Below are 22,764 nucleotides of genomic sequence, written 5' to 3' on the forward strand. Positions count from 1 at the left end.
CAGGTACGTTCTTTTACATTGCCGAAACGAACGAGGACCGTTCTCATTCAGAAGGAAAGTAAGTACCAAGTACTAGCTCCCAGAAACACATTCATACCATAAAGCATCTCAATATTTAATGTGACACAATATGACACAATATGATACAATTGCAAGAAAAAAGAAAATTGTCAAAAAAAAATTAAAACTGTCATCGTTGTGTACAGCGCATTGAATCTACTGACTGATGTATCACATCGCTTACGATACATGCATCTTTCGCAGTTTTTGCGCATTCTTCCAAAATCGAAATTTACTGGGGTTGTCTACCACATAAAATCACAGTAAGTTTAAAAAAATAGCGTCGGTATATTTATCTGTGAGCATAAACATGTATGATTTAAACTGGGAAACCATTATGCGATATTCTAATCGGAGAAACACATATATGAGCTTGAGACAGCAACATAATTGTTGCGTTTATTATTTTAACCATATAAAGTGATAATCGACCACCTACTAGATCGCATTGATAATTCTAGACTTGTTTTGAGAAAATACTGTATTTGCCGATTGCGGGACCATCTGAGGCATTGCCTTTTCGTGGATTTTATTCGGTCGAATTATCCAAGTGTATTTTAAATCAAGCTCAAACCTAAAGCCTTCCGATCGTCTTCAAACATGCACATTTCGCTCGCAAGTATGGTACCGTGCGGTAACCAACGAGGCTGCTCATTGGAGCCACCGTTGAGACGGTACACATTGATAGAAGTTTTCATTACTTTCAGGTCCGGCTGAAATTGGGAATTTCAAACTTTTAAATGAGACGGTAAAACATTTAGATTTTTTTTTGCAAAATGATTTTATAAGGCTAAAGTTAATTTATAGGAAAGAACAGGTCATCACCATTTCTAGTACGTGTTGATTTTGCTTTAAAACATCTATGTTCCAATTTTTACACGGTCTAAACAGTATGTGAAATTGTTATACCATATATGGCTATTTCAGTACAGTTTGATTATATTGGTTGATGATGTGATCAGTTATGTATTATTTCTGAATGTAAATATATTACTTGTTACTCTGATATTAAATTATTGAAAACTAAATGAAATTAAGGATTTTTCTAGTCTCTTGGGTGATGTTGTTTTAACAAAACAATCTGAAATGCGGGGGGGGGGGGGGTGTAATTCAAGTTTAGATAAAAGTGTTATTCGACGGTTGAAAGCTTTTAAATTTTGTTCTTGAATCCGGAAAATGGTACGCATTTAGCAATAATCAAGCTGATCATAGTTTGAAATGATGCCCATTAGGGTAGTATACTACCTTAAAGTAAGACAACACAGTCAGTAAACAGACACACGGACAGAAGTTAATTTAAAGTATAACGGGAGTTTCACTCTTATATATCTGTTTATATACTGTATTAAAATACAAATACTGAAAATAATGTTAGTTTGACTCAAATTTCTTTATTATCCCTGGGATAATATCTGACACAAACACTTTCAGTAGTTTTGTTATTAATCTTTCAATAAAGTCATTGTCTCTCTAAACACAACTGCTACACTGTTTGATTTACTCCCTAATAATTGCAGTTATTTTGTAAGGATCAGGTAAAGTTCCTGCCCCAACAGATAATTCATTAAAATATGTTGCTACATTACTGGAGGATAATTTCCTTGCATAATCTGATAAATCAACTTGTTTAAATAACTCGAAATCATCGATGTCTGCTATTATGTTCTATCATTGAACTATATTGTACTATATAATGTATTAACCTGGAGGGGCTTTTCAGCAATGTTTTGTCCCCAGCTAGTACACGTGGTCAGTTAATGATATGCAGAATCTATATTTAGGTTATCTGAAATCCATCTAACGGGTAAAAACGGGTTGAAGGCCAAGCAGCTGTAAATTCAATCCGGATGAATAACGTTCGCAAAGGTGTAGCTTTAGATTATGCAGTTGAACCGTACCTCAACTATTTGAACTAGATAAACACCAAGTAGGTCACTGGGTTATATTTACGCTATCAAACTATTTATACTTAACGTATACATAGATCTTAATATTGAAATGTACAATATCAGCCTGCATGAAAAATCATTGTCATTCGGTTCAGACTCCTGGAAAATATGTTTGATGTATTATATGTTCATAATCTAGTTTCACGAAACAAAAGCATTAATCGAATCGGCAAGTTATCTCAAAATGGACTTCGTTCTTTCTACTTTCACTTTGAAAAAGACTTTGATATCGCCCGATTGCATGTGTGTATGTGTGTAACATCACGTCGTTTGGACATCAGTTGCCCAATAAACATCTGGATATTAGGATTACCGTAAACGACCTACACTTTCAGGTATGTTCCTTTATTCTTCAGCATAGCGATCGATTCCGTCACTTTATTAATAGGTTACCATGACCTATCCGAAATTATTGTAGTCGTGATTATCATGACAGTAAAAATCTGATCTTATATATGAGAAGTCTAGGGAAAGAATTCTTTTATAGTTGAATATTTCAAAACGACAGCGTACTCGGTTGTAAATGCCCACACTGTCCATTTTAGTCGTGATGGTCTTCATTAATTATTAAAAATAACGTGTAAACGCTCACACTGTACATATTAGCCCTGATGACCATCATTAATTATTAAATATAACGTGAAAATGCTCGCACTGTACATGTTAGCCACGTTGACCATCATTAATTATTAAATATAACGTGAAAATGCTCGCACTGTCCATGTTAGCCCTGATGACCATCATTAATTATTATATATAACGTGTTAATGCTCGCACTGTACATTTTAGCCATGATGACCATCATCAATTATTAAATATAACGTGTAAATGCTCGCACTGTACAATTTAGCCATGATGATCATCATGAATTATTAAAAATAACGTGTATATGCTCGCACTGTACATTTTAGCATGCTTGCATTGTACATTTTAGCCATGATGACCATCATTAATTATTAAATATAACGGGTAAACGCTCGCACTTTACATTTTAGCCATGATGACCATCATTAATTATTAAATATAACGTGTAAATGCTCGCACTGTACAATTTAGCCCTGATGACCATCATTAATTATTAAATATAACGTGTAAATGCTCGCACTGTACAATTTAGCCCTGATGACCATCATTAATTATTAAATATAACGTGTAAATGCTCGCACTTTACATTTTAGCCATGATGACCATCATTAATTATTAAATATAACGTGTAAATGCTCGCACTGTACAATTTAGCCATGATGACCATCATTAATTCTTAAATATAACGTGTAAATGCTCGCACTTTACATTTTAGCCATGATGACCATCATTAATTATTAAATATAACGTGTAAATGCTCGCACTGTACAATTTAGCCCTGATGACCATTATTAATTATTAAATATAACGCGTAAATGCTCGCACTGTACAATTTAGGCCTGATGACCATCATTAATTATTAAATATAACGCGTAAATGCTCGCACTGTACAATTTAGCCCTGATGAACATCATTAATTATTAAATATAACGCGTAAATGCTCGCACTGTACAATTTAGCCCTGATGACCATCATTGATTATTAAATATAACGCGTAAATGCTCGCACTGTACAATTTAGCCCTGATGACCATCATTAATTATTAAATATAACGCGTAAATAATACATCTCTCATTGTTCATACTATTAGATTCATCCTTACGCGAACAAACTATAAAGCCGTTGCCTTCTTAACTAATTTAGAACTAATCTTTATACATGCAATTTAAAATTAGTCAAATAAGTCACTTTATTAATAATGTTTTTTCTCTTGAAACAAAAACTGGTATTTGCATAATTTTCGGAGCAATAGCAAATTCAACTGTTAAGCTACCTTTTGATAACACATTGCAACCATAATACACTTATGTGATGATTGGTGCAATTGCCTCTAATGGTGTACGATAATGTTATACATTAAACTACTCTGACTATATATTGTTTTTAGAGCATGGATACAAACACAGAAGCAGTGGACGTGGTTGTGATTGGAGGAGGAATATCAGGGGTGGTAACTCTGAAATGTCTCTTGGACGCGGGCCTCTCCGCCGTTGTTATTGAACGTACAGACGATGTCGGGGGATTGTGGAAGTTCAGAGAAAATGACTATGGCGTCATGAGCTTTACACATATGTATGAAATAACCTTATGTCATTCACATTCTTGTCAATATATAAGCATTTTTTACTAATATATATTTCCAAGACAGCATCGTTCTTTAGTGTTTTTTTTGTATACTTACAAGACTATTATAAAGGAAATTAAAGAGGCTTTTTCTACACAATTGATATCAAAAGATCAACTTTGACTTGCATATTAAATAATAAATAGTAATCGGTATATTCAATATGGTAACTATTTAAGTAAATACTGTTTACAAATACATGTACAACAATCACCTGAGTTCATAACGTCCATCCATTAAGAGCGTTTACTTTTACACTTAACTTACTAATGTCTGAAAACGCTGATTCCTGTTTTTAAGCAACGTTTCCAAGTACAACTATTGTTTCTCGGACTTTCCTTTCCCCGATGATGTTCCTGACTACCCACACAACAAGGACATGGCGAAATACGTCGGAAATTACGTAGAACATTTTGACCTCAGAAAGCATATACGATTTCACAAAAAGGTTCTGAATGTGAAGAAAGAAAGTAAGTGGAAATAAATGTTGAATTTAAGTGACTGTATTATCAACTGTTTGAAAGCATAGACACACCATCTTAACGTGAGGTTGGTATAGTAGACACGCCATATTAACGATGTGTTGGTGTAGTATTAACTGTTTGAAAGCATATACACACCATTTTTAACTTGGAGTTAGTATAGTATTAACTGTTTGAAAGCATAGACTCACCTTTTTAACGTGGTTTCTGTATAGTATCAATTGTTTGAAAGCATAGAAACAACATTTTTAATATGGAGTTGGTAAAGTATTAACCGTTTGAAAGCATATACACATCATTTTTAACGCGGTGTTGGTAAAGTATGAACTGTTTGAACGCATATACACATCGTTTTTAACATGTAGTTGGTATAGTATGAACTGTTTGAACGCATAGACACATCATTTTTAACGCGGTGTTGGTAAAGTATTAACCGTTTGAACGCATAGACACATCGTTTTTAACATGGAGTTGGTATAGTATGAACTGTTTGAACGCATAGACACATCATTTTTTAACGCGGTGTTGGTAAAGTATTAACCGTTTGAACGCATAGACACATCGTTTTTAACATGGATGTGGTATAGTATAAACTGTTTGAACACATAGACACATCATTTAGACACATCATTTTTAACATGGAGTTGGTAAAGTATTAACCGTTTGAACGCATATACACATCATTTTTAACATGGAGTTGGTATAGTATAAACTGTTTGAACACATAGACACATCATTTAGACACATCATTTTTAACATGGAGTTGGTATAGTATGAACTGTTTGAACGCATATACACATCATTTTTAACATGGAGTTGGTATAGTATAAACTGTTTGAACACATAGACATATCATTTAGACACATCATTTTTAACATGGAGGTGGTATAGTATGAACTGTTTGAACGCATAGACACATCATTTTTAACGCGGTGTTGGTAACGTATTAACCGTTTGAACGCATAGACACATCATTTTTAACGCGGTGTTGGTAACGTATTAAGGGTTTGAACGCATAGACACATCATTTTTAACGCGGTGTTGGTAAAGTATTAACCGTTTGAACACATAGACACGTCATTTTAACGCGGTGTTGGTAACGTATTAACCGTTTGAACGCATAGACACATCATTTTAACGCGGTGTTGGTAAAGTATTAACCGTTTGAACACATAGACACGTCATTTTTAACGCGGTGTTGGTAAAGTATTAACCGTTTGAACACATAGACACGTCATTTTTAACGCGGTGTTGGTAAAGTATTAACCGTTTGAACACATAGACACGTCATTTTAACGCGGTGTTGGTAAAGTATTAACCGTTTGAACACATAGACACGTCATTTTAACGCGGTGTTGGTAACGTATTAACCGTTTGAACGCATAGACACATCATTTTAACGCGGTGTTGGTAAAGTATTAACCGTTTGAACACATAGACACGTCATTTTAACGCGGTGTTGGTAAAGTATTAACCGTTTGAACACATAGACACGTCATTTTTAGCGCGGTGTTGGTAAAGTATTAACCGTTTGAACACATAGACACGTCATTTTAACGCGGTGTTGGTAAAGTATTAACCGTTTGAACACATAGACACGTCATTTTAACGCGGTGTTGGTAAAGTATTAACCGTTTGAACACATAGACACGTCATTTTTAACGCGGTGTTGGTAAAGTATTAACCGTTTGAACACATAGACACGTCATTTTAACGCGGTGTTGGTAAAGTATTAACCGTTTGAACACATAGACACGTCATTTTTAACGCGGTGTTGGTAACGTATTAACCGTTTGAACGCATAGACACATCGTTTTTAACGCGGTGTTGGTAAAGTATGAACCGTTTGAACACATAGACACATCATTTTTAACGCGGTGTTGGTAAAGTATTAACCGTTTGAACACATAGACACGTCATTTTTAACGCGGTGTTGGTAAAGTATGAACCGTTTGAACGCATAGACACATCATTTTTAACGCGGTGTTGGTAAAGTATTAACCGTTTGAACACATAGACACGTCATTTTTAACGCGGTGTTGGTAACGTATTAACCGTTTGAACACATAGACACATCATTTTTAACGCGGTGTTGGTAACGTATTAACCGTTTGAACGCATAGACACATCATTTTTAACGCGGTGTTGGTAAAGTATTAACCGTTTGAACGCATAGACACGTCATTTTTAACGCGGTGTTGGTAACGTATTAACCGTTTGAACGCATAGACACATCATTTTTAACGCGGTGTTGGTAAAGTATGAACCGTTTGAACACATAGACACGTCATTTTTAACGCGGTGTTGGTAACGTATTAACCGTTTGAACGCATAGACACATCATTTTAACGCGGTGTTGGTAACGTATTAACCGTTTGAACGCATAGACACATCATTTTTAACGCGGTGTTGGTAAAGTATTAACCGTTTGAACGCATAGACACATCATTTTTAACGCGGTGTTGGTAAAGTATTAACCGTTTGAACACATAGACACGTCATTTTTAACGCGGTGTTGGTAAAGTATTAACCGTTTGAACACATAGACACGTCATTTTTAACGCGGTGTTGGTAAAGTATTAACCGTTTGAACACATAGACACGTCATTTTAACGCGGTGTTGGTAAAGTATTAACCGTTTGAACACATAGACACGTCATTTTTAACGCGGTGTTGGTATAGTATGAACCGTTTGAACACATAGACACATCATTTTTAACGCGGTGTTGGTATAGTATGAACCGTTTGAACGCATAGACACATCATTTTTAACGCGGTGTTGGTAAAGTATTAACCGTTTGAACACATAGACACGTCATTTTTAACGCGGTGTTGGTAAAGTATGAACTGTTTGAACGCATAGACACATCATTTTAACGCGGTGTTGGTAAAGTATGAACTGTTTGAACACATAGACACATCATTTTTAACATGAAGTTGGTATAGTATGAACCGTTTGAACACATAGACACATCATTTTAACGCGGTGTTGGTATAGTATGAACTGTTTGAACACATAGACACATCGTTTTTAACATGGAGTTGGTAAAGCATGAACCGTTTGAACACATAGACACATCGTTTTTAACATGTAGTTGGTAAAGCATGAACCGTTTGAACACATAGACACATCGTTTTTAACATGTAGTTGGTATAGTATGAACCGTTTGAACACATAGACACATCATTTTTAACGCGGTGTTGGTAAAGTATTAACCGTTTGAACACATAGACACGTCATTTTTAACGCGGTGTTGGTATAGTATGAACCGTTTGAACACATAGACACATCGTTTTTAACGCGGTGTTGGTATAGTATGAACTGTTTGAACACATAGACACATCATTTTTAACGCGGTGTTGGTAAAGTATTAACCGTTTGAACACATAGACACGTCATTTTTAACGCGGTGTTGGTATAGTATGAACCGTTTGAACACATAGACACAACGTTTTAACGCGGTGTTGGTATAGTATGAACTGTTTGAACACATAGACACATCGTTTTTAACATGGAGTTGGTAAAGCATGAACCGTTTGAACACATAGACACATCGTTTTTAACATGTAGTTGGTGAAGCATGAACCGTTTGAACACATAGACACATCGTTTTTAACATGTAGTTGGTATAGTATGAACCGTTTGAACACATAGACACATCATTTTTAACATGGAGTTGGTAAAGCATGAACCGTTTGAACACATAGACACATCGTTTTTAACATGTAGTTGGTATAGTATGAACCGTTTGAACACATAGACACATCGTTTTTAACATGGAGTTGGTAAAGCATGAACCGTTTGAACACATAGACACATCGTTTTTAACATGTAGTTGGTATAGTATGAACCGTTTGAACACATAGACACATCATTTTTAACGCGGTGTTGGTATAGTATTAACCGTTTGAACACATAGACACGTCATTTTTAACATGGAGTTGGTATAGTATGAACCGTTTGAACACATAGACACGTCATTTTAACGCGGTGTTGGTATAGTATGAACTGTTTAAAGGCATAGAAACAACATTTTTACGTGGTGTTGGTAAAGTATCAATTGTTGTAAAGCATAGACACACTATTTTTAACGCTGTGTTGCAAAGTTGAATTGCGCATTAATAGGCATTAAATACTTCAGCTAAGATTTACATGAACAGTATAAAATAAGAATTGTATAGTAAGGAGCCAATGGCTTTAATGAAGACGTTAGCGATCTTAGTCTTGGTTTAAATTATCTTAAATTTGTGGTTACGTTATTTTGATATTCATTTGTGAATAATGAGAATTATAGTTTAGGTATCGCATCCTACGTACAAACAAGCTGATAATTTCATCCATTAATTGCTAATAATGATAGATTGTGATATCTTGTGACCCAAAAAAATCAAAGTGTTTTTAAAATGCGGCTATGATCATATAATGAAACAGAATTCCGTATTTGAATTAACTTGAAATAAGTAAAAAAACAACAACAGTTTTTACAAATTTATACTTTTGCGTGGGAAACGGTTGGAACACAAATTCTATATTCCAGACAATACGTGGACAACAAAGATTAAACAAGTAGAAGCAGATGGAAAAACTGTTCAGGACTCAGCAGAGGAAGAGGTGATAAACTCCAAATTTGTTGCTATAGCAACTGGTCACCACGCCAAACCAAGTTATGCAAAGTTTCCTGGACAAGATTCATTCAAAGGTATAGGATATAAATCTAGAAACTCTTAGTAAATATAGATCCAATGTATAAGGCGGTGTATGTGTAACGCAACTCTGTTGATAAACGGTTTTTAGATGTCAATTGTTGTTTGTTTTCTTGCGTTTCTGTTGGTCTCCAAACGTGGGCTTGGACTTGGCAACAGTAGACACTATCATAATATATCGCTTGCTTCTGCACCCCTGTGATTTCTGTGTATCGTTTATATCGAATGTTTGTTAAACTGAGTATAAAAATGTTATACACAGTTCAAATGCATATCAGTGAAATGTAAACGTTTTTAACCTTTGTACCTTCATCTAATTATTTATCCATGCTATGTTTCTTTTGGGTGTTTGTGCATGCTTATTTTGGACATCCAGATCCACTGTTTCATTTTTATTTATTTTTTTATTTAATTTATTCGCCGATATATAATACACAGTATACATAATAAAATAAACATTATACATGTGTAAAACATTCAATAACAACAATCAAGATAATTATAATTTTGCTAGAATATCCATACTTTTAATTTTTTACAAATTTAGAAAAAGAGAATACTTTAAACCAAAAACATGCAAGTATATCAATATCATATTGATGAGATTTGGAAAAAGTTAACTATTTAAATACATAAATACTAGATATGTAGTTACAACAAAAAGGCTAACAATTGTCCATTTGCACTTATTTGTATCTGGTAAATTTGTATCATTATAAATTATCCATGCTAAATTAAGTCTGTTTTTAAAACCAAATACAGTTGGATCCACTGTTTCATTACAGGCGATATTATGCACAGTGTGTCCTTCAACGATGCCATAGCCAATGGGATGACAGAAAAGAGGGTTCTCCTTGTTGGTATTGGTAACAGTGCTGTTGACGTCGCCGTGAACTGTGCCACAGTTGGCAGGTATACATGCAACTATTGTGTCCACTATTCCAGTTTGAGAAAAGTAATATTACAGTCGTTCTAGTGGTTTATTTATGACTGGGTTTTTGGTAAAATAATATTATCACTTTAAGCTGTTGTAAAAAAAGAAAAACGTATTTTAGATTATATTTTGTATCATGTGCAACAGACAGAGAGTACCTCATTTTATATATTTCGTTGTGTTCTTTGTATCGATGCTTATTATTTGATTAAACAGATCAAAATGGACGTGTTCATGATTATGATTGTTTTATCGATAATGCATTCGTTTGCGAGCTAGAGTTCAAGGAATATAGTTGAAAATATTAAATAAGCAAACGCACTTTGACTGTTTCGGTAAAGTAAAGATAAGCACAATATAACTCTTATCGTTATTTCAGGTGTAAGTCTGTGTACGTAAGTACCAGATCAGGGGCTTGGGTGGTACCCAACTACATATTTGGACATGCCACAGACTTGTACGCGTGTAGGCTCTTCTTCAAACTCCCGTGGAAACTTGCAAACACTATCTTCGAGGCGGTCATCAAGATTATCAGTGGACATCCTAGAAAGTAATATAAACTGTAGTTTTCCGTCTTATGCACCAGTTAATTGTACCCCCCCCCCTCCCCCAGGTCCGGGCCTATACCGGGGATAGCCGGGGAAATGGCCCGTGTTTTTACCTTTCAGGTGAATGCGGTGGTTTTGTCTTTGTGGCAAAAATGGCCGGGAATGGACCTTACTTAGAGTTCGTGGGGTGCGGGGGCATTTGGCTGGGATTTTACCAGCAGATTGTCCCCGCAGGACGGGGATCTTACCCGGGGTTGGCTGGACCGAAAGTCAAAGTCCCGCTATTCCCCCGACCTAGGGATGGGGGGGGGGGGGCGTGGTTACAATTAACTGGTGCATTAAGCTAGGTCATACTTTATGTTTGTTCGTCGGATTGTGTCCTATAAGTAAGTGAGCGGGAGAAATACAAATTCATATACATTCACTTTTGTTTAAAATTAGAAATTTTGAGCGGACAAAGGCGAAACCGTTTCTTCCTTAATATCCTATAATGATCATTACTCCTAAACAATTATTACTTTATTCTCCCTTCTGAGTTTGATTTAGTGATACTATTACACACCATATTTATTCATATCACTGTTTCAATCTTCCAGAAGTCGCCAGTAGGATATAACAATACGTTTAAAACTACAGGGACAAACCAGGTTGATGAAAATTAAAAACATAATATATATGCCTGTTTAGATGCACCAAGCAATGGCCGACATGGCTAGGAGAATTTAAATTAAGAACTACCGGACTTAGTCTCTGTAACAACTTTTTGTGCGTTTTTTGATGCAACATAGCTTCACAAGAAAGTTTTTTATGTATTATTCTGATTTGATTTGGTATAGAAAAGGAGCAGTCACTTTATCTGATATCCGAGGAGCGACGTATCAATTTAGCCTTAGGGGGATGATTTAGGAGATAACAATATGAGATAAAAGTGAATTATACATTAAACATGTTTGTATACACTGTTACATCTTATGTAAAATGTTATTTAACTAGTATGCTAAATATCTTATATTGAAGGTCCACAAATCATTTATTCTATTATTATATTAATATCATAAATCCTAATTTGATTATTTATAGCATAAAACGTCGTTATATATCACACACAATATCATATCTGACATCGCTTCTGAAGTTACTACACTGTTTTAAAAAACAGTGAATTTACATCACAAATATATTTATAATATAAAAGGTATATTAGTTTTAACTTACCAATTAAGTTATTACATCTTTTATTATTAACAGCAAATGATTCTGATTTATATGAGCATTATGTCAGGTGGAAGTTAAACCCCAAGATGCAGGCTTTGTCCACCCAGCCGACTGTCAGCCCGACCCTCATACATCACATACAGAGGGGGAACATCAAGGTGGTGCCAAATGTTCAGGTAAAATAATTATGCTCTTGGAACCTTATGCGGTTTGAAATTAACTGATTTAGGTTGAGTTTTGGAGGGTTCTTCTTGTTGTCGGTGTTCTTCAAATGGCAATGAAATATGATGTTCTATGGCATTGCTACACCCGAGTTCTAGATGCATTTGTAATGATGTCAGGAGCATAAGCTTTTGCGTTTACTTACTTAATTGTGCTTTCTTGAGAATACACCTTATTAGCGTTTACAGCATATCGGTTTATTTGTACATTTATTAGTAATTTGTAAATATTTGCATATCTGTGTCGACATGCTCTTGATTGTTTTCCCTGCCGTCCATGTATCTGCACAGTGTTAGAATATTCGTACCCCTTGGCTCGAGTAATGCGAGACCATGAATTTTCATTTTGCATGATCACATGAGTTTAATGCACAAACTTCTGAGTTTTTTGTTCGACTGTTAATGTAACCATGCATTTTTCAAACGCCTGAATGATTGTTTCAATGTTAATGTATAAATGCTTTTTGCATACGTCTTAATTGGTTGTTCTAATGTTAATGTATGCATTAATTTTGCATTTCAGAGAATTGAAGGGAGCAAGGTAGTTTTCATGGACGACACGAGCGCGGAGTTTGATAACATCATACTGTGTACAGGATACAAGATTGATCTCCCCTACTTGGAGGACGGGGTCAGAGATGTGGTACTGGATGACGAACATAATGATATCAAGGTATTGTTAAAGTTAAGCTTGAATTTAGAGAATCTATTTAGTTTTGGAAACAAATATACATGCAATATATATATGGCGTCCGTGTTGTGAGGTGTATACCTCAATTATAACCAGGCCAAAGAGGAATACAGTTTCTTTGTATGTGTAAATGATTCATCCATATGTGTATGGACTCAATCCTTTTCAAATTGTCTTATTGTACGAACGTGAACTGGTGTGGTAATTATGTTACGAACAACGTTATTCTGAGGAGAACGTGTATACATAGTTGGTAACATCAAACCTGCATATATTTGTAAAAATAAACTATAATTGTAACGAAGTACATGTTATATTTTTCAAACTGTAATTGTAATGTGTTTTATATACTCGTTTCATATTTGACCATTTCCTTCCATTTGTTTCCAGTTGTACAAAAATGTGTTCAGCCCAGAAATCGGCAGTTCTCTGGCGTTTATTGGCTTCGTTCAGCCGGCTTCTGGCGGGGTGTTGACTATGTCGGAGATACAAGCCCGCTGGTTTGCCGAGATGTGCAAAGGCCAGGTGCAGCTTCCCAGCAAGTCCGAAATGGAGGCGAACATTGCTGAAGAAAAGGTACGAACTAATACATACGGGCATACCAAACAATAGTGCAATTATTAGTCTAAAAACGTGCTGAGTATCTCCGTTCGGTTTGCGAGTGGTTATACCACATATTTACTCCGGTAAATACTATATAACAGGGGTGCTACTGACCTCCGTCATGATACAAGTGTACTATTTCAAACAAATTGATATACATCGGAGCAAAGATAAACCGATCATGGCAATAAAGTTATATCTGGATAGTTTAGGATTCTTGCTTATTCAGATTGAAATTGTAATTTCAGTCGTTCCTAAACATTCACTGCGCTTCTTTTGCATAAAAAGCATAGCACATCTATCATTATGGTTTGCCATTTTCATTACAGATAGTATGTTCCTCCAAGTACTACAAGTCGGCAAGGCACACCATTCAGAGAGACCCAATTGTGTACAACGACGAGATAGCCGACCTTATAGGGGCAAAACCCAGTCCGATGACAAATCCAGGTTTAGCATGGAGGTAAAACTATTGCTGTTGCTTTAAACTGATAACTATTTCAAAAGTGCTAAAAGGTGTTTTCAAGTGTTATATCTTTTGGATCATACGCACTTTTCGTTGTGGTAAAATATTATTCAACACAAAAGGGTTTTAGGTGTGTGAATGCTGTTTATCTTTAAAAACCATCAAGGGATATTTAATGATATTTGCTGCATATGATAAGGCATAATAAGTCATTAGTTTGGATAAGTTGGCAATATTATTAATAGTTGTTCAAAATAAATCAAACATGCAATTGTTTAAATGTGCAAGTTGGCCAAAAGGTAATCTTAATTCCCATAGAAAACCACGGTTGCTGACAGTTCAAGGGCCGCAACTTAATAATGATATTTTATTCCATTGTATTATTGGTATTTTTTTTTTTTTTGCAATTGGCCCGTAATGTTCAAACACTTGATATTTTATACGCAGGTTGCTGCTGTCATCTTGCGGGGCCTCCCAATGGCGGCTCCAAGGTCCAAACAGCTGGAGTGGCGCTGCCGACGCCGTCAAGAAAGTCCCACTAACCGATCTCATGAACTACTCGGGGATCCTCGTGGTTTCAGTGATAGGACTCGTGCTGGCCTACTTCCTTTCAAGGGTGTTTGGAATATATTAGGACTTTGAGACAGTATAAATTGGATAAATGTCCGGGATAGTTGTTTAATTGTATTTTGAAATGTTTTATTCCATACTAATTTGGATTTTATTGAACATTTATAAACTATTCAATTGAAACGCAGCATATAAAAAACATGTGAATAATAAATGCAAAAATCAAAACAAAAAGAAAAAGTTTTTTATTTTTCTTTGAGTTGTGTTATACAACAATATTTTTTCACTGTCGTTCTTTCGTTGTTGTTTTGATTTGCATACAAATAAGTAATCATCTGTAACACAGTTATAAAATTACTTCAAGTATAGGTATGTTTTTAAACAATATAAGCAAATTTTAATTAAACAACTTTAAATTATAAATTATAAATTTTGCCTATATTTGCTATACATGTAACTCACTTCAATTATAATGTGCAATATGAGCCATAATAAATATGGTAAAGATGGATGTTATGTGGTAAAATGAGTTGAGATTGAGATTTGACTGATGTTATTTTGTGATATTGGGCCCTAATTCGCGGCATTTTCTTCAATCAGTACCTTCAATCCGTAGTAGATAATCAGATATAGTCAAACTAGTGGATCTGTTTGAAGGGACTACACACCAGATGATAAAACTGCAAATAAAAAAAGAAAATTTTCAAAAAACTTACATGAAATTGAAATCGGTGTACAATGCATTGAATATTATTGACTGATGTATCACATCGCTAACGACACATGTATCTTTCGAAATGTTGCGTATTCCAATTCGAAAATTTACTGGGTTTGTCTACCACGTAAATCCCATTTAATTAAAAAATATCGTCGGTATACGTATATGTAATAATTGTACGCCAAACGTTTGCATAGAAACCTTATACTCCGAAATAGTATCGTTAACTTTCGTAGGAAAGTATATAGTCATTCTATAGCCTTTAGGTGCTCGCTCTTTCGTCTATTTTAACGAAAACAACGCAAAAGTTTCAGTGACTGCCGTTTCGTATTTCATAACACGTCGTAAAACTTTAAAAGGAATAAAAAAACTACAAAAACTAGCACAATGCATATACGTTCATTTTCATTATTGGTGGCAAAATGGAGGAAGCCAAGTTACTATAATATACGTTTTCTCGCTCGCACAAATAAGCATAATCGTAAAAACTGTTTCAATTTTTTTATATGAAGTATGTTTTCATTCAATTTGATCCATTGTCGTATTTACCACTTCAGAGTTGATAGCTGACCCGCCGTTTCAATAGTACTGGGGACAATTATTTGTATAGGTTAGAGTTTATTAAGTAATTTCTTCGTGAATAAGTAGCTTAAGGAAGCGGAGCACAGCGAAGCAACCGTGGTTCCTTATTCACGAAGAAATTACTGAATTAATTCAAACCGACGTAGTGTTAGTCCCTCCCAAATTGTATCAGCTTTAAAATGAATCCGTGCGCCTGTCAAAAAGACCTGTCAATCACTGCAAGATAGCGTAACGCCATTTTAATCAGTGTTGACACTGAAATCGCGCCTTTGCATATGCAAACAGTAGGCGCACGCGCGGTTATAGCAATTCAGTTATTAATAAAGAGTTGTCTTCAGCAATAAGTAACGATTCTTCATAAATAAGAGACGGAACATTTTAAAAATTTAGTGCCCCTGATGGGCTGACAATGTAGGACAGACACTAATATGTTTTTATTTGTTTAATTGGAATTACGGCGTATCATTATCACTTTATACATATCAGCCTTTTTTAAACTCTTTCATATTGAACGGATAAAGTCGATTGCCGTGCCGAAGTTTATTCATCTAGTACGAAACATATAGCTCTGTTGAACCGTATTTTTACTCATACAAATATGTAACACATTTTTGAAAACTTATTTGTGTTCCTCTACTCCCCACCAACTCCACCCCCCTCCTCCCCATAAAGCAAAAATGTATACGTCATGAAAATAATTGGTCATACGAATATGCCACATATTCCAACAAAACTGTATATGTCACTTAGATAGATCAGTGGTCATTTTGTATATGCTATGCCCGATATAGCCCTCCTGATTTACAGCATGCTAGAACATGTTGCGTAAATAACTCAGGTACAATTTTGGGTCATTTGATCAAAGGTAACAGGTTGTAAAATATCAAATTCTTTAGCTCGCAACATTTTGATAACCTTTCGATACAGATAATTTATATGTGTAATAGAGGCTTTCAGGGGTCACTTAATCAAGGGTAAATGTCACAAGATAATTAATATCTAATCGTTTAACATTAAACATTTTGTTATCTGTTTGACGCAATTGATGATTGTCCTCAACGAAGATACATGTACGCTCATTTCTGTTTTGGTGACTATATGATTGATCTATTACGTCTGTCTGTCCGTCGCAGTTCATGTCCGTTCAATTACTTCTTGGTGCATGAACCGATTTAAAAAACTTACCACAGGGGTTTACCACCTCAAGACAATGTGGGGCATTCACGAGCAAGGACCATTGCTCTACGGCAGGGTCACAATGCAATTTTTGATATATTTATATGTCACGTGTAATGATGGTGCCGTTTGTGTCGACTCATGACTTTTTAGATGATAGCCGGGTTTTTGTTCACGACCGTGTAAATGTTCACCTCATCTGGGCAACACGCAGACTTATTTCCAGCCTCGCCTACTGAAGGCCATGGTCACTGTTCTAGGTAACAGGTTTGTATGTCTGCCCCCAACATGTCATACACCCTAAGAAGGATATTCCTTAACCCTTGGTTAATCGCTCAACGAATTAAGACGAAATGCTGAACCAATGTTAAAGTCGCAATAGTTGGAGATTGAGGTCACCATTTAAGGACAGCAGCCTATTTAAATTTGTTCTTTTGTTTGGTCAAAGTTAACCAACATCATTACCCAATCAATATTATTAACCAATAAATGTGCAAATCGGCCAAAATATAATCTACGGACAACCTAGCAAAGCTTTATACATTTGACTGCAGGTTCCTAACAAACACCCGACGACGAGACAACGTTGAATATGGATCACAAAGTCGCCTTACATAATTTAACTTCGGGTTAACGTTGAACCTCGAAGTTGTATGGACTAATAATATATGTCAAGTACTTCCGGTCCGCATAAAAAATTCGACCCGAAGGCACCTTCGTCTCAAGGTAACGAGGTTTGCCGGGTTGCCCGCGGGTCGGATTTTTCTATCCGGACCGGAAACACATGAATAATTTATTTTCTAGTATGGCTTGAATCACCTTTTCGTGAATCAATTAAAATAGAAAAATGCGTTTTTGTACATTTCACCATGGGGTGATGTTTACTGACGTTCATGACGTACAGTATCTTTAATTTACTGCATAGGCCAAGAAACTACTTCAATATAAGTTTTTTTAGGGTTATTTTATTTTGTTTTGGAGCAATATGTTTTTGGAAAGGTACTGCTTATGGAAATAATCTATTGAACTATCATAAATATGCTTACATAAAGTGTATAATAAAATAAATACAAAGTATTGCGCCACAGCAAGTGACTCGTCATTAGGGTGCTATAAAGAGATGTTTTGGTGAAACCGTGACTTGAAGTTCAATTCGTGAGAAATCGTAAAATAGTGAACACGAAATACCAGTCTTTCGTATAATACTCCATTTATTTCCAGCTATGTCAAAGGTGACACTGGAAACGATGAGTTGTTGTGTCACGGTGTTTTTTTTATAATTCGCATGATGACTAGATTTACAAGTAAAGTATATGTGTTGTTTTAACCTACTACCTTAAACATTCGTCATTCATGGATACCGGCTCTTATCTTACGCAGCGTTCCAGGCGATAACAATTTTTTGCTCTCAGTTCGGACCTCTCTATAAAGCTTTCTCAGAATGAGCCCCAACTATGATGCCTCAACAGTCTGAAGGGTAATGGTGAGACCAAGTTTATTTTTCCAAGCTAATAAAGTTATTCGTTTTATGAGTTTCCTACTTAATGTTCCTTTTGCAACGCACTCGGGCTGTAAACCATTTTATGGGCCTTTGCAAATGGTAATGACATTAACAAGAGCCGTCGTAAGACAGCGCGCTCGACTACGCCGCTTTGACTTAAAATACAATAACGATGTAATAATACCAAGTTTGGTCTCTTTATGTCAAACCTAACTAAAATTATTCGATACATAAGGTGACTTTGATGCTGCCGTCCCACCAGCCCGCCCAAACAATGACGCAAGTCATTCAAATAACTTGATTTCCCATTATTAGAATGTGGTTAAGAATATACAAATATGCCTTTCAATGGAAATTTAAAAAAAAAATCAATAAATAAAAAAAACAAGGGCCATAATTTGTGTTTAGGCTTAAAACGGAGTTATGTTTCTTGTTGTAAGATGGTCGTAAATAATTTTGAATTTTATTAAGTGCATTTAATGAACGGTATAGAAGTTTTTTTTATTAAAATCCCAACTTGCACTTAACTTTTACTTGCCTAAAACTTTAACCTAAGTCAATCAGGGGCCATAACTTGTATTAAGGATATGGAGTTATGTAACCTCATTGGGTGATGGTCCTGAACAATTGTGTGAAGTATTAAGACAATTGAATGAAGGGTATCGAAGTTATTAAACAATATCCCAACATGCCCTAAAACTTTAACCTAAGTTCCATAGTCAATAAGGGGCCATAATTTGTATAAAATATAATATGGAGTTATCTAACCACATTATGTGATAGCTCTGAACATCTGTGTGAAGTATTAAGTCAATTGAATGAATGGTATTGGAGTTTTAAGTGAAAATCCCACCTTGCCCTAAAACTTTAACCTGCCCTAAAACTTTAACCTAAGTCAATCAGGGGCCATAACTTGTATTTAGGATAAAATGGAGTAATGTAACCTCATTGTGTGATGGTCCTAAACAACTGTGTGAAGTAATAAGTCAATTGAACAAAGGATATAGAAGTTATTAATAAATATTTTAACTTGCCCTAAAACTGTTACCTAAGTTCCATAGTCAATCAGGGGCCATAATCTGTGTAAAGAATAATATGGAGTTATCTAACCTCATCATGTGATGGCCCTGAACAACTGCGTGAAGTATTAAGTCAAATGAATGTAGGGTATTGGACTTATGAGTGAAAATCCCAACTTGCCCTAAAACTTTAAACGGATGCCGACGCCGACGCCGACGCTGGGGCAAGTAGTATAGCCCACCTAGTCTTCGAATAGTCGAGCTAAAAAGGTGTATTAATCCTTTATTAATTATCAGTATGCTATATGATTTTGAAAATCTAGGCTGGGAATATGTTATTACATTCGAACAGCATTATGAAGATTCAAATTAAGAAATCAATACATGAAATTCACTAATTTCGAATGTGTGTATATGTTTTTGAGCCAGCCCACATTTAGCTTTCTGTCCACCGGTCTCGTTTTAAACCGTTCAATGCTGGCTATTCAGCCTTAGATTTTGTTTAGTTATGGTCCTTATCAGCTGACATTTCTTGTTTAATGTGAGGCTTTCACATTCTTAATCTAGTTTCCAGCTACTGTTGCTCCTTTTTGAAGGATACAAAAGAACTATAGACCAATCATTTTTACCATCAATGTTCAAGGTATATGACCGGGTCATAAGTGGGCAACGGATCAGTCATTTTGATAAAAACATCTTTTCTGGCAGCTTTCAGAACAACATATGGATGTAAAAATATCCTTTTAAGGCTCGTTGAAGACTTGAAACCCCCCTGAATTAATACAAGTGTGTAGGTGAATTTCAAATGGACCTCTCAAAATATTCGACAAGCTTAGTACATATGATATCTTAACTTCAGTATTTAAACTTATCCACAGATATCTTATAAACAGAAGAAAAAACTCTGTCAAGTTACCAGTCTTCAACATTTTTCTAAAATACATATTCTACAGCCTGTTATAATCATGCAAATGATGATACTCTTAATACTCGTGTGTAAAAGAAATCTTTATATCAAGGGTCTAGGCCATGTGGTAAAAATGAAGAATAATTTCAAAATTGTACTAAACAAGTATATAGAAAACTGGAATGCGGCGGGGACAGCTATCACCCCGAAAACAACATTGGTAAAGGACCACGGCATGAGGCATGATACCAAATATCAAGGTTCAGTGCTTTGCAGTTTCAGAGAAGATGATTTTTTAAAGATTTGCCATGAAAGTTCAAAGAAAACCACGCACATACGGTGCGTGGTAGGCTTTTACCGGAAACATAATCTTAACAACTTTGGTAAAAGGCCACTCCATGAGGCTGCATTACAAATATCAAACGACAGTGCCATGTAGTTTCAGAGAAGAAGATCTTCAAAGATTTTACTTATAAAGTATAAAGGAAACCTGAACGCCCGTGAACGGAACAAACTTTGGCCTATGAACATTATTTGTACATTTCTAGTAAAGAATCACTACATAAGGCTACATGCTAAATATCAAAGATATGGACCATGCAGTGTCAGAGAAAAATATTTTCAAAATGTTACTGTTCAAGTATATATAATATTTCGGACCTCGGGGATGGAGCCGGTGAACACTCTTGGTAACGGCCACTACATGAGGCTACAAACCAATTATCAAAAGTGTTGGCCTTGTGGTTTCAAAAAAGAAGATTTTCAAAGATATTACCATATAAGTATGTGGAAGAAAAGTGCATACATACTATTTATAAACTATATATAAAAAGATAGGTATGTTTATCAAGGATTGTTAGGTACGGCCTTGGAACGGTCAGTAAAATGTAAATTTAAACGATATTCTTCTTTCTATGAGACAGAAACGTTTCCGCTCTTATATTTGTAACAGGGAGATACATGCGCTTAACGGTTTGGCTCATGATGAGTATCGTTATAACAAAGCGGATGAATCGAATACACCTGTTACAATGGATAAAAATAAATACATAGACAAAGTAACACATTATTTAAGCAACGGAGAAAGATTTAAATGGTGGGCGAATCTCAACGTGAAACCAAATAAACAAAATACTGTAAATTGCAAAACAATTTTGTTCTCAACCATTACGACAGACGTAAATGCTGCAGACGTTAAAAAACAAAACATTTGTGACTATGAAAGCTTACGTAATCTGCAAACAATGGGTTATTTAGAGGAATTTGACTTGTTATGTTATCAACACTCAATTGAATTAAAATTTACGTCATCACGTGATAACTGATGAATGATAAACAATAGTTTTTATGCATAATGTATCATGCTGCGTGCCTTTTGTTCATAGCGGACTTTGGGCGATGACTTAGCGATTGCACCTGTATTTATATATTGAACCAGTTTCAGTATCATTATTAATTTGATATTTTAACACATGTCTTTGGATGTTTAATGCAAATATATAAACAACTATTAATTGAGAAACGTTTTGAATTGAAGACATATTTTATGATAAACATCAATAAGATTACCTAAATATGTCCGAAAAATTGTTATTCAAGATACTAACAAGAGAAGGGAAAACCAGGTTGGTCCGTTTATTGGAGGTATATGTACTTCAACGAAGACCAAAAACAGTGCCGTCGTCAGACGATTGGACTGTTGACGACTTCCTTCACGACAACATCGCTAGAGTTATCGAAACACCTACTGGAAAGAATAGCACAAGCATTTTCTTTCCTGGTTATAACCATCGTACAGACCTTGCAGCATGGAGCATTCACATGCTTTGTTTTGTGCTTAAAGAAATTTGCGCCGGTTTGCCAGAAAACATTTTGCACAGCATCGATGAGCTGAGAGAAATACGGAATAATCTCTGTTTCAGAGATGAGGCCTTAAGCGATGATGATTTTCAACAAATACTATCCAGCTTAAGAAGAATATTCGGCTCCCTTGCTGAATATTGTGGAGACAATGTACAGCAGACAATCGCTGGAATAAATGTTGAGATAGATGAAGAACATGCCGCACTTTTAACCGAATCCGAACAATGCAGGTTCTTTACAGAACTTGTTGAGTGGCACAAGGATGAAAAAGACCACAGAGAACCATTGAGAGAATGTCCAAGGGGTAAGCATTTAAACACACAAATTTATTCAAATCGGATCGGCA

General features: G+C 35.4%; 1 protein-coding gene across 1 annotated transcript; it reads left to right on the forward strand.

The window, feature by feature from the left end:
• Nucleotides 1-2,069: 2,069 nt before the first annotated feature.
• LOC128220283 (flavin-containing monooxygenase 5-like) lies at nt 2,070-14,930 on the forward strand. Its single transcript, XM_052928623.1, has 11 exons — nt 2,070-2,344; nt 3,982-4,166; nt 4,519-4,688; nt 9,239-9,400; nt 10,190-10,316; nt 10,718-10,888; nt 12,169-12,277; nt 12,846-12,995; nt 13,404-13,589; nt 13,946-14,079; nt 14,530-14,930. Exons 2-11 carry the CDS (start codon nt 3,985-3,987, stop codon nt 14,714-14,716), a joined length of 1,578 nt encoding a protein of 525 aa, XP_052784583.1. The 5' UTR covers nt 2,070-2,344; nt 3,982-3,984; the 3' UTR covers nt 14,717-14,930.
• Nucleotides 14,931-22,764: the final 7,834 nt, after the last annotated feature.

Source organism: Mya arenaria, chromosome 15 (assembly GCF_026914265.1).
Source record: "Mya arenaria isolate MELC-2E11 chromosome 15, ASM2691426v1".
NCBI classification, from domain to species: Eukaryota; Metazoa; Mollusca; class Bivalvia; order Myida; family Myidae; genus Mya; species Mya arenaria.